Source organism: Lonchura striata, chromosome 1A (genome assembly GCF_050655825.1).
Source record: "Lonchura striata isolate lonStrDom1 chromosome 1A, ASM5065582v1, whole genome shotgun sequence".
Taxonomy (NCBI): Eukaryota; Metazoa; Chordata; class Aves; order Passeriformes; family Estrildidae; genus Lonchura; species Lonchura striata.
Window position 1 is genome coordinate 60,311,924 of NC_140741.1, and position 13,857 is coordinate 60,325,780.

At 44.9% G+C, this 13,857-nt stretch overlaps 1 protein-coding gene across 2 annotated transcripts in view; it reads left to right on the forward strand.

The window, feature by feature from the left end:
• FAM234B (family with sequence similarity 234 member B) overlaps positions 1 to 13,857 on the forward strand; it is a 21,923-nt gene continuing 8,066 nt past the window's right edge. For both annotated transcript variants that reach the window (XM_085569812.1, XM_021552693.4), the window contains exons 1-8: positions 1 to 77; positions 5,628 to 6,020; positions 6,963 to 7,061; positions 9,286 to 9,474; positions 11,314 to 11,444; positions 12,144 to 12,291; positions 12,635 to 12,776; positions 13,387 to 13,530. In XM_085569812.1, the coding sequence (XP_085425938.1) occupies positions 41 to 77; positions 5,628 to 6,020; positions 6,963 to 7,061; positions 9,286 to 9,474; positions 11,314 to 11,444; positions 12,144 to 12,291; positions 12,635 to 12,776; positions 13,387 to 13,530 (1,283 nt within the window). In that variant the 5' untranslated portion in view covers positions 1 to 40. The remainder of the gene's footprint in view (positions 78 to 5,627; positions 6,021 to 6,962; positions 7,062 to 9,285; positions 9,475 to 11,313; positions 11,445 to 12,143; positions 12,292 to 12,634; positions 12,777 to 13,386; positions 13,531 to 13,857) is intronic.

Here is a 13,857-nt window from a genome sequence, read left to right on the forward strand (position 1 = left end):
GGGGCGCGGGGCGGCGCGCGAGCGCACTGCCGCGTCCAGCATGGCTACGGTGCTGTCCCGGGCGCTGAAGCTGCCGGGTAAGGGCTGCGCGCCCGCGGGACGGACCGACCGCCGCGCCGCGCCGGGCCGGGCCGGGCCAGGCCGGGCCGTGCAGGCGCAGCCGCGGCCAGGGCAGCCCTGATGGCGGGAGGCGCGGTGCCGCTGCCTGAGGGCTGCGGGGCGCGTTGCCATAGTGATGCGGCGGTGTGGGGAGAGGCCCCGGGGTGCGGGCGGTGAGGGGCGGCCGGCGGGCTCCGTGCGAGGGACGCGGGGGCCGCGGCGGCGTCTGGGGGCTCGGAGGGCGTCGTGTGTGGCAGAGGGGGCCTGGGCCGCGGGCCTGTGACGGGTCGGCGTGGGAGCAAAGGGAGCGCAGACCCCTCCGATCCGCTCCTGCCGAGTTTTGCCCACAGAAGGCAGGCCAGGAGTTCTGTAAGTGCCAATGCAATTACCCAGGTAAATGTTTAAAGCCTGCCTGCCGCCTCTGCACCTTCCAGTCAGAGATCTTCAGCGAGATGAAAGGATATTCAAGCATAAGGGGCTATTGTGTGCAGTGAGCAGCAGTCAAACAGCCATTCTCTTCAGTAAGGAGATTAAAAGAGAATTAAAATACCTTGCCAGACCAGATCTTGGGAGCACACTAGTTGCTGTTGGATGTACTGTTGGATGCACCTGACTGCATTAACTTCAATGGGAAGAGCTCATTGCTCTTCCTAACCTGCTTTGCCTTTGGGACACCCTTGGACAAAGACAGGGCCCAGCTGTGTGCTGCTGGGGTGAGCTTCTCCTTAGCACTACACACCACAGTGATCCTGCATGGCCCCAGCCTGTGAGGCTGCACTGATCATCCTTTCTTCCCCTGTCAGTCCCTGAAGGTCACAGTAATGTCTTCAAGGTCCTTCCTGCCATCGTTTTGTAACCCTTACCAGGAGTCATTACTTTTAGTTTATGTGGTGTCTGTTGAGTCGCATTGAAAGAAATTTTGTTTGCAGGTTGGTTTCTTCCTTGTTTTATGCATACATATATATGTCTGTCTAAATGGGAAGGAATACATTACCATGAAGTCAGTTTAGGATGAGTGCACACTGGTAGGTGTAGGTGTGTGCATTAGGGTGTGACCACTGGGGAACTGCAATAAGAAGTGCAGATCTCTTCTGGGATCTTTGGAACCAGCATGATCTATTTGGTATTTGCTGTTGGGAAACACTGATTTGGAAAAGGATTGTAACAGGCCTTGCAGCTGCGTTTAGGAGAACAGTTCTTGCATCAATCCTCAGGTTAAATTGCAGAGATCATACCTTTCTTGTGTGTTTAATTATTGAGAAATGCAGCTTCCAACAGCAGTGAGAAAGCAGAAAGGCTACTGGTGTATCTGTTTTTCTTGCTGCATCTCATTAAATTAACTAAAAATCAATATGCGGTGACTTGTCTCCTCATGGGCTTAGAGATATGTCTGCAGTACCCAGTGACTGGTGCCTGCCAACTGCCAGAAAAATAAACAGAACATGAAATTAGTATAACAGGTACTGGAACCAGCATGCCATCATTGGAATAATTAACTGAAAACTGCATTCTTCCAAAGTCCAGAATCTGCTCTTATCACTCCAAAGTGAGTGCAAAGAAAAGCCTTCCCCGTCAGTCGAAACCAGGAAAAATAAGATTGCAATTAATATCTTTGAAGCCGTCATCACAATAAATTAATATTTTATTGCCACTGGGACCTCATTTCAACACAGATCACCTAATGGGCACCTTCTTTCCAGATTGTGGTCTCACGATGATTGTCTGTTCTTCACTGAGAGGTCACATTCTTCTACTGCAATAGTTGCCTGTGTGAAAATAGCATTTGACAAACACATGGGGGATTTTTAAAGTCATAAAGTGTGATTTAGAGACCTGCTGCCCTTGAAAGTCAATAAGTTGGGGTCTTTTCCTTCAGTTCTGTCTTTGAAAGCCTCTATCATCAGTATTTGCTTTTTCTTCCAGTGGCTGCAAAAAGAGAAAGAAAAACCAGGGTGATGTGACCAATAACTTACTCTGATTGTAACCATTCAGGCCACTGAATGGGAACCTCTGTTTTATCACTGATGCCATGGAAAAAATGGAATATGATTTAGATTAGGTCAGATCAGAAGATGCTTTGTTGACTTTACCTGTAGGAAGGAGGGAACACAGAGCTATAAGGAAACTGACTTTGCTGATACTAACTCCTGTGAAGTGGATGCAAGGTTTATATACACTTGGAGTCTCTTTGGAAGACAGATAACAAAGTGTGAGTACAGACCTGTTACCTGCATAAGGCCACAGAACTGCAGCTTGCTTTAGCACAGAGACTAATTTCTCATGAAGGCTACACAGTGGTTATCCTTTCAGGATATATGGTGAGAGTTTCACCAAGAGGTCAGCTCAGATCTTACCATTTCTACTTCCATGATAGAAAACTGAAAGCTGTGTGTATTCCGTGACAGCTGATTGCTTGCTACAGAGGCAGTTTTAGCTTTCTGTTGATGGACAAACTGTTTTCCTCCAGCCTGAGCCTTGTTGTTGACCATAAAGGAAAGAATTTGGCTTCTGAAGCACTTAAAAATAAATCATCATTCTCTAAAAGGTGTAAGACTGCCTGTGTTTTCACACATTCTGTACTGCTTTTTATGTTTGTTTGTGCTTTTCTGCTGAAAAATCATCTGGGAGTGATTAGTGAAAGCTGGGTGTATTATCCTTCCATCCACAGCAAGTGGATGAGGAGTCATGGTCCTTCTGCTCTCTTTCCAGCCAGCTGAATCATGAGTTACATGTTCTCTGTGCCACAGAACAGTCTTGGGAGACTGAGCTGAGCACATGCTTGCCAGCATTCCAAACTCATTCCCAAAACACCTACAGATTGGTTAAGGTTCTCTCTGAACAGTTGGAGATAAGTGTTTGAATCCTCTGAGGTGAGCTATATAATTGGGTTTTACCCAATGTGCTAGATGAGTGCTCCAACAGCCCTTCTTAAAGGACAATATCTTCCCTCCTTTTGGCTTTAAAAAAAAAAAACACAAAACCACTGCAGGGCACTTTATGCCTGAGTTTACTGAATGGCTGTGCTTTGTGGGTTTGTTGGATAACCTTTTGGGGAAAGATAGGTCAAAGGAGTGCTGGCTTCTGATTCCTGCTCTGGCTTAGGCATGAATTAAGACTGAGCAGCTCTTTGTCTTATAGCTCTCCTATACTTCTCCAGATTCTTAACTATGTAGATCATGAGAAGCTGTCACTACTGTGTAGTAGCTGTTTTCTAGCCGCTGATCAGTGGTTCTCAGTAGGACAAGTGTTCCTGTTACAGGTTGTGGTTGATACCACTGCTGATGTTGCCGGCATCTCAGTCCCTGCAAGTTCAAGGAGTGGGTGAGCCATATTTTCAAGGTCCTTTCTGTCTCCAGAAAGGGATCCAGAACAAAACTTCCAGATAAATTTAATTGATACCAATTCTTTCAGCTGCATCAGGGATGAACAGCAGGTTCCAGTCTTTTGGTTGACTGGAATTAAAATAATTAAATAAAACATAGTATATGTGAAGCATTATTATTCTTTGAGTGGTTTTACTCAAAGGCCACCAGTTTCCAAAATCAGCAGCAGTCTAGTTAACACAGCTGTCTGACTTTGACTTCCCAGGCTTAATGCCATTTACTCTTGGGCCAGCCATGTTTATTTTTCATGCCATTCTGACCTGGCTTGAACTGGCACATCTGGATCTGTTGAGAGAAGCTGCAAGTACCTTGGCAGCAAGACCTCTCTGGAATTTTCTGTTTCAACTCAGTAGTCTTTCAGTCACTTTTTAGCACAACCTACAGAATTACACACCTGTGAAATTACATTGCAACCTCTGAGCAGAGAGTTGTGTGCCACCAGGGTCAGTGGCCTTCTGTGCACTTACAGGATGGAGCCAAGGTTACCAAGACTTCCTCAAAAACCCACACTTTGAGCGTATGTTTAGAGCAGACCTATGTGAAACAATGCAGTGTGTCACAGGGATACACCAGACTGAACCATAGGAATGCAGTATCTCTTGGTTCCTGCCTTCACAAGGAACTGCTTTTTGGAGTGTATATGTGCACCAGATTTTTGAGTCTTTTCTAGAAGCCCCTAATTCAAAAAGGAAGAGTCTGTCTTAAATATGTGAATGGGTTGGTTATTTTTATTTCCTTCTCAATGCAAATGAGTTGTCCTGGCTGTTCCACTTAGTGGGGGGCATTTGATTTTTAGTGGGATTGTAAGTTTTTCTTAAATCCTAAAAATGAAGCTCAGTACGACTTGTAAGTGGTAGATGAAGGGAAAGTGAAGGTCCTTTTGTGGGGTGAAAAATGAGGAAGAAGTAACATGTGCTGCAAAGTACACTCTAGATTATGCAAAATAGATGTGTTGCACTAACTAGGTACCACAGTACATCTGTAACTCGAGTGTCTTTAACAGGAAAACCAGAAGTAAGGTATACTATCTTAGTCAGGAAGAATAATCATGAAAGCCCTGAAATTTCTGCTTTGTAAAGCCTTTCCATCATTTTAGTGTTGAGAGGGGTTACAGTTTGCATATTTTTGCTTATTACTTATGCCTTACATGTACCTTTAGGAATCTTCAGGCACAAGCTAGTTCCTGTTTCAGATCAGCCTTAAACAAAAGGAAATGAGACAGATACCTGGGATAGTGAAGTCCCACCTTGTAATCAGAGAGAGAGAGAGAACTAGACTGAGACTCTGGAATCATCAGAGCATTGGCCATGGCTCCATGCCCAGCCTTGTGGCACGGGGCAGCTCCCTGAGACGTGACCCTCCACTCGTAGCTCGGGGCAGTGAGTCTGCGTGATCTTTTCTGTGCCCATAAACAGATGGTGCTGGGCTCAGGCCAGGGTATGTGACCAGCCTCTACACCTGCCCCTGCCACACTCCCTGAGGCTGTCTAGGGCTTGGGGGAGAGGTCGTGTGTGTTGGGCACTTGTGCAGGAGACACCGAAAGCTAAGCTACTTTCCTGCACCACCATCTGAGGGGATCAGTACCAAGTTATCTATCTTGGCCAGGCTAAACACAGACTGTTGGCTCTGGTGGGAGCAGGAACAGAGCAGGTGCACTGTGGTTGCCTCGGGCAGGGGTTGGAGCATTCCCTCTCGCAGAACTGAGCCATGCAGAGAAGGTGGTGTCTTGGAGGAACAGCCTGATTCTTCCAGCATGTTACTGGCCCAAAGGGGCAAAATTACTTTTCCCTCATCTTCAGGGAGACTTCATGTTTCATTACTAATCAAGAAAGTATTAAGAATTAAATCAGCCATTAATTCCATGTAGTCATAAGCATGCACATACATGTATACACACGTGCACACACACACACACACACACACACATTTACCTGAGGAAAATAAACTGTCAGCATCTTTTCTCCCACAAATGCTACTGTGAAACATGGAGAGAGAGACCCTGTCATTTCTCTCAGACTTCTCACTTGGAACCATGCAAAATGCAGACTACTCAGTCGTCCCTTCTATATCACTCTCCACTGCAGCTTTTTCTCCACTGAGATCCTGCAAAAACTCATGCTTTATTGTCTCCATCTTTTTTCTCAGGAAAGAAGAGCCCAGACCTTGGGGAATATGATCCCCTCACTCAGGCTGACAGTGATGAAAGTGAAGATGACCTTGTACTCAACATCCAGAAGAATGGGGGGGTCAAGAATGGGAAGAGCCCCCCTGAAGAGATACAGGACCCTGATTCGGATGTGGAGGTTGGGATGACAAAGCAGCACACGTCAGAGAGTGCACCCGAGGGTTATCCTGCAGAGACGGCTGGGAGTTTGGAGCAGAAGGCTGCTCCCTCCCTCATGCCATACCTGCGCACTGCGATCTTTTTGCTCACTGTGGTGATCTCGATGATTCTTGTGCTGGTGTGCGCATTTCTAATTCCCTGTCCCCCTAGAGACTTGCATAACACCTGGAACCGCAACCTAGGTCAGGGAGCAGGTGAGAAACCTCAGGAACAGCATCTGGCATGGGGGAGGTGGCAGCTCCCAGGCTGGGCATCAATGGGAGAGATGTACCTGGGAGAGCCAGGTCAGAGCAGAGACCCTTCCTCTCCACTACAGATGCTCAAAAATAATAGACAGGTGGTTGTGTCCTGCTCACTCTTGAAGCTGAGACATGTGAAATCTGGCATCCGCACATTACAAAATTGTTCTACAAAAGTGCCACAAAATTTTGTTTCTGCCCAACATCAAAAATTATTTTGACTCTTTCACGCTTCCTTTTTGTCTGGATGTTGTGCTCTGTTCCAGATGGAGATGGCCCAACCCACTTTAAAATGCTCCCTTTCTACAGCCTGGACTTTACCAGTACCTCCATGCTGAAGTATGTGGTTGTGTTTGACAGGAGAGTCATAGAAGTCTTTGTGTCTTCTAACTAGCTTAACTAACCTTATTCCATTGTCTTTTAGTCCTGCTTGAATCCATAAATCAATATTTGAGGTCTTTTGTTATCCTGTATGGGTCACTGCTATCTCCCATTTTGGTTTTTGTAATAAAGTAACACTGTTTTGTGAAATAATTTCTGTCAGGTCTGCCATATGTCTCGCCCTCCTTGCTTGCTGCCCCTGGCTTCCAAATCCAAGCTTTTCATAAGATACATAGCTCCACATTGCCTCAGAAATTGAAGTGGGAAACATGAATCTTTCTCTGTTAGCTCCTCCATTTTTCCTTTCTCTTTCCTTGACCCAGATGCTACATTTCTGCCTTTTCATGCAATGAAAGATCATACCATGGTGTGAGCTGCCTGCCCTTGGTGGTTCTTTAGCAGACTTTGTGAGGCTTTTCTACGCACAAGTCTCATTTCTGGGCCAGCCCTCCTCTCCCAGTGTGAAAAATGAGCTGGGTGGCCTTTTTGACATGCAGGGACTCTGATTTTTTGCAGGTGGTGTGTTATCCCCACTGGAGCTGTGTGATGTGAACGGTGATGGCCTCCCTGACATCCTCATTGTTTTCACTGCCTTGATGAATGCCAGTGTCATGGGTAAGCACTGCAGCTCCTTTCCATTCCTCTTAATGTGTCAGTATGGACCTTTGTATGTTTGTCTTACACACAGGAAGAGTCCCTGCCACAGCAAATCCACTGCATTGCTCTTTTCAGAGGCTGGTGTACTGTGCCTGTGGTTGGTCATGCTTAAAATTTTCATTACAAGCCTGTGCTCCTATACCTTTTGGTCAGCATCATCTGTTTGCCCTTACCTTATTTTGAGGTAACTCCATCTCTTTGTCCTGCATTTGTACACACTTCACTTTGTTTTTAGAAACACCCTCACTTCACTGCCTTTTTCTCCAGGTCATTCCATATACTTGCCAGGCTCTAAATCACTGTTAATTCAGAAATAATGGGCTGATGATGGGGAAGATACTGTGCTTGGCTGTTTAGCAGGTATTGCCCTGCTTCCTCCTCCTGGCTGCTTTGCTTTCTTTGTTAGTCCTCACGCCCTTCAGGTAGCATAGCAGAACCTGCTGATGCTGGCCACCATTACACAGGGGCTGCCAAATCCGGTGGCATCCTGTTGCACTGAGCTGGAGGTTCCCAGCTGCCTGCTGTACTGCATCTGCCTATCTTGGCATTGCCTGGTACCAGGTAAATCTGTTCCACCTCAGAGATGTATTCAGGGAGCAAGCATACTTTGTACAAGCTGAAGAAAATTCTTGGAGCAAAATGCCTTGGCTCTTCAAAGAGGTAATAGATACTGCTAGAGGATAGGGAAGGTGGCTTTCTCCATGACCCAAGCAAGGCCTGTGGTATTTCACAGCAAGTCCTATAAAAAGAAACCTATGAAGACAGAGAAAACTGTAAAGAAACTTAAAAAATAAGTGAGAGAGGAAGATACAGTTGACATAAAGGTTGTATTCCATTTATATCAGTTGTACTTGCTCTCTATATTTTTGCCATTACATTGCTTTTAATTGTTACCCAGATACACATATAGGCAGCATGCTCTGAATGAAACTAATCATACCTAGTTGCATCATGGGCTATAGCTGTGCTGGAAGGCAAAAGCCAGACACTAAAACAGGTGTAAGCAGATCACAATCCAAAACTCACATAGCTGGATATCAGCCTACCTGTAGCTTGTGCTTGGAGCATTCACACTGTGCCAAGTAGAGGTAAGCTTGGAATAGGCACCCAGTGGAGTAATCTGCGACATTGTTAACTGTTTCTCCAGCTTGTACATAGAATAGCTGTGAGCTGCATTCAGTCGTTGTTCTTTGTCCCTATCAATGTGACAAAGATAATGATCTGGGGCAGCCCCTTAGCATAAGCCACATGATTTTCAGTTTGAGAAGAGAGTGAGTTTGATTTAGAGACTGGACTCAGCCTTGTGTTTAGCCAGTGGCCCCTATATGCCCTTTGTGTTATCAGGTCACAGTTGTATGTGTTGCTAGTAAGACAGAAGTTGGCTGGGTCTGTTGTTAGTTTGAAATGTGTGAGAATTCATCTTAAGTTGTGATATGACGATACTAGGTGGAGATTAATTACAATAACCACACTGAAGTCTGAGGGCAGGCTGAGCTAAAAGTTTATCACATTTGGAATCAGAACCAACAGTCAATTGAAACAGAATAGACTACTTCGTTTTACAATTATTTTATGCTAACTAGTGAATTGGAGAAAGAATGCCAAGTTCCACCAATTGGTTGCATTCAGTCTGTTTTTCACAATAATGAAACTCCTTTGGAAAACAAAGGAAAGAGCTCTCAGACCACCAATCACTTTCTGTTCTCCAGAATTACAAACCAGGACTTTTATGTGAGGTGACATCTTCCTTGGGAGTCAGTTAAGATTTCCCCTTGGTGCTAGCTGTTTTGTTAAGGGAGAGGGGTTCAGAATAATCAGCCTGATTTGACAACAGTAAATTTCACAGGGGGAAGACACCACAAGTTAGCACATTGTCCCCAGGAACTTGTTTCTCTCTGCCTAGCTGGCCATATTTCTTGCTATGAGCTCAGGTTTTCATGATTTTCTGGGCTGTTGATTTTCAGCTGATCTTGTTTGGAGATCACTGCTAAGCTCTGCAGTGGAGAAATTCAGCCATGAGGTGATATTTGACCTTTGCTTTCAGGCAGTGCGGATTTGTCTCTTGAACTGCTCAGCTCCAGGAGTTAGAGCTGGATTTCCAGCACAAGGACCCAAGGCAATGTGGTCATAGTAATCCCTCTGAAACCAAGGGATTACATTCTCTCTTTCCTGCTTCTTCTAGGTGTCTCTAGACCCTCCGTAACTGTGGTGGCACTTTCTGGTATGAATGGCAGCACCTTGTGGTCCATCCAGCTTCCAGAGGAGACGCAAAGTGTGCAGTGCAATGGGCTGTCACTGGGGGCAGCTGCAGGGCCTGTCTGCCTTGTTACAGGAACATCAAAATTCCTCAGTCTTCTCAGTGCCTCCACAGGTAAAGTCAACTACCGGCACATTAGAAATATGCTGTTGCTTTTTTGTTTACTTTAAAGGACTAATAAGCATGAATAATTTGGTTCTGGCACATAATGGTGGCTATTACTTCATGACACGTGAAATGGAGTCAAAACAGTAATGCATTTCTAGTTACATAGGATAAGAGAATCCAAAACATTTCATCTCTGTGGCAGCATCTTTGTTCTACATCTTAGAATATTTCAAAGTGTTAATCTTATCCTGTAGCATCCCCATGTCATAAAGAATATGTAAAGTCTGTTCTTATTAGCATTGAGCTGCTGGTACAACTCAGGACCTACCTAACAGCACAGAAAAGCTGAACAGCATTCTTGGAGAAGTTACATAAGGATATACACACAACATCCGGGAAACCTTGCAGAGAAGTTAGGCCCATAGTTGAATTGATTAGATGTGATTGCATTTTTAATCACTTGATCATATGCACCTTCATTCTCTGGTTGCTATTTGTTCTCCCACATTAATTCATTGGCAGAAATAGTCATAGGCAGGTATAGAGTTTCTTTTGGAATCAACCAAAAGGTACCTTGACGGCAGGTAACTTTGGGATGGAGGTGTGTGTTAATATAGTTAGGTTTTAATTAACCCAGTTCATCCAACAATTTCACCACAGTTGCTGGCTCAGCAGCAAGACACCTTCTCCTATCTCCCCTGGCTGACAGGTGCTGTGCCGTTTATCAGCTGTAAAGGACCATTTAGTTCCCCTCCCGGCAAGGATTTCTACCGTCCCACCGTGGCATTCCCACGCCTTTGTTCCATCCCCTTTAGCAGGTGCTATGGTTGTAGATTGTGGGTGTGTGGAGTCATGGTGGAATAGGTTTTGGGCATGCCAATCACATTCCATCCAGGGAGCAGCAACTGTATTTTACCCTATAACTTCCATACGATTAGAACTTCTGTTAGGATGGGAATATAACTTCTCAAGTTTCCTCTAATTTTACCCCCAGCTGTCTTCCCTCACTTTTCAAATGCTTTTAGGGGCCTGGTTACTTGCACAGTATTTGCATAGTCAGGGCTGTGAGCTGCCTCCTTTACCAGCAATAGCAATGTACAAGTTTGGCTCTTGGTTTACTTTGTCATTCAGGGGCAAACCTTATCCTACAGAGGAGCAGCAATTTTTAAAGATTGAAAAAGCAGAAGTGTTGGCAAAATAATGATGAAAAAGTAGAAGTATCAAATTTAATTGTTGTCTTTTTTTTGCTGTTTATTTGCAAGTTTGCAAGTCTGGTTTTACTGTGTTTCTAGCTGGGTCCGTGCTGGACTGCTGAACCATTTGACATCACGTCTGTTAACATACTTTCCCCCTGAGGTGGAGTGAACATGTCATGCTGGAGTGGTAATTTGCTGCTGGGAATTCAACTGAGATACAGATTTGCACTCTGAATATCAGAACTGTCCATCTGTTTCCTCACATCTACCTAGCCTTTACTGCTGGCTGAGGCAAACAACTGCTGTCCTGCAGAGCAGCACTCTCGTTTGGATTCTCCTTTGTAAAGTGAATCTTAAATATTCTCTGCTACTTCAGAAATTATTTAGGGCTTAGGTCTTTTAAAGAGATGCTAAGAAGGAAGCACAACAGGACTTGAGGCCTGACTCAAAGGCAATCTAGAGAAATGCTGGGAGAAGAATTTTGCTTCCCACTGCAGTTTGTCTCAGTTTGTAGATATGTCTGTCCCCTTCACACAGAATGGGAGAAATAATTTCTCTTGCTCCCTTTTCAAGAAGGTTTTTTGGAGCCCTCTGGGGATGCCCTCTGGTTCCCCAAGTACGTGTCTCTTTTATCCTGTTCTTTCCACAGGCAAGACCATCTGGACACTGAACTCCATTCATCTTTCAAGTGGGATCCTGGCTGCACCAGCTGCAACTCTTCCAGATGTAGATGGAGATGGGATTAGGGATATTGTTGTTCTGGCTCTCAAAGTGACACAGGTACACAGCACATCCCCAGTCAAGGTTTGGAAGGACCTTTACTATTTGTGTAGAGATAAAAACAGATTGATGTGGAAGGACTGTAACCAGAGCTGCAAGAGCCCCTGATTTTCATTCCCTTGTATTTTCTGAAAAGCACCTTTTTAATTCCAGTAGCTCAGAGCAGTGAGATCAAACAATAATGACACTACCTGCATTCTTGACAGCTGGGAATGAACAGAAGGGTCATTATTTGCACCTGACTGAGACTTGAGAATTATCTGTTTCTGTTCAGTGAATGTGTGGCTTGAAGTGAATGTTTAGCAACAGTGTAGAGATGGATCTCTGGAGAAAGGAGCATTTAGCTTATCCAAAAGAAATAAATACTTTATTTTATTAATTAATTCAGATTAACTGTGTGATTAATTGTGATGCAGATTTCCTTTATGCTCATCCCTCTCCACAATTCTAACATAGATTTTGTTAGAGGAGCTCAGATTTTTGAATTCCTTTTCATATTTGATGTATTTGTGTCAAGAGAAAAACATGAATGTAAGATGTCCAGGAAGCCAGACTGAGCAAGGAGAAAGCAAGCACTATCTAGACCTTGCTGAGGGAGAAATTATCAATGCAGCTTCATGCTGTGGGATTGGGAGAAGATTCTGAGTGCAGAGGTGCTTGAAAGCACTGATAAAAATCCCTGCTTCTTTCTCCTTGCAGCCTGATGTGGTTTTCATCTTGGTATCAGGAAAGACTGGAACTGCTTTGGGTGGGCCTGTCAGGTACAGCACCAATGGAGAAGGGAAAGTGATTGGCCCCCAAGTCCACATCACCAGCCGGGGAGCCATCTACATCCTGTTTGGTTTTGGTAAGATGTACCTAGCCTCTGCAGCACTTCACCTTCCTAAGAAAGCATTTGTTTTACCTAAAATGGTCCAGAATGTCCCTGGATACTTGTGCCATGCCTTCTGCTGTAAAATCTAAGAGGGCAAAAGCATAAATCTCACTGCCATGGTGTGGAAAAGTACAGGAGCACCAATAGCTGCTAGACTCAAATACTTTGGAGTTTCCCAAAGGCACATCATGCCAGGGAAGTTCCAGCTCTGAGCATTTCATTGCCTTCTACCACAACTGCAGTGGTCCCAATTACCCTCTGTTCTACTGGGTTATCTTTTGCAGTCAGGACTCTTCATCTTTACTCTTCCTGGCAGGTAATATTCAAGCAGTTGCCCTGAGGGATATCTTTACCCAAGCTAGAAACCGGGACAACTTTCCTGCAATGCTGCAGCAGGAGGAGCCAGAGTGGGAAAAGCGCAGATCTGTCAACCTGTCAGAGCTCATTGACATTTACAGGTAGAAGATGGACTTGCTCCTTCTGGGAGAGGAAGGGAAGGGTAGGCACTTATTAGTGCTCCTAGAAGTGGTTGCTTCTACTTCAATACTGTCCTTCTCTTTATTGTCCAGTTAATAACTGGGGAATACTGTGGGGAACCTGTAATTTCCTCCCTGTCCTCTGGTTGTCCTAGCCATAGAAGTGCAGAGTATAATAAAAGGGAGTCCTTAGATTCTCCTTGTTCCTTTCTTCAGCCCTGTATGCACTGCTGAAGGGAAAAATAGAGGTGTTCCCAGCTAATGGAGTCTCTTTGGGGAGCTCGGTCTGTGTGGGCCTGGATTTCTCAGCTCATTCTTTACTGCCAAACTGTGGGACAGGCCTTGATAGGAATAAAGGGAGGGAGCAAATGTGAACTCGCAAACTTCATGCTTTTTATAGTAACTCATGATATTCAGAAGACTCCACATTTGAATTTAGCTTACTTAACTGAGGAACCCACATCACTGGGGAAAAAATGGACTTCGCCAAGTATAGTTCACATCTTTTGTAGGAATTGCCATGTGGACAGGCAGCTAGTGCTGAGATTTACAGATACAAACTTTGATCTTCTCTGTTTTCCATTTGTCCCAGTGGGGGTGTTGACTTTCTGCAGACAGTGAAGACACCTGACACAAACTGCAGCAACCTGCTCATCACAACCAAAGAGAGCTTGATTCTGCTGAGGGGACAGGACCTGGAGCGCCGCTGGACCCTGGAGCTGCAGAATATCAGCAGGTTACTTGCTGGGAACATTTTTCTGTACTATTTCTTCCTGTTCCATTTCCCAACTTTCAGTTCTAAGCACATGTGTTCCTTAGAAAGCAATTGACAGTAATTCTCCAAGTCTGAAGAGGAATCTAAGTACTGGAGGTGCATGTTGTTGAGCCAAGTGAGAAGGGCATGGGGAGCAAGGAACAGAAGACTGGGAATTTGAGCGGTGTGCTTATGAGTGATCACAAATAAGGGGCTTGATTCAGATACCCAACATTGAAGTAGTGGGAAGGATGAGACATTGGAATTCAGTGGATTGCTGATGTGTCATTAAGCCCACTTGCTGTCCAG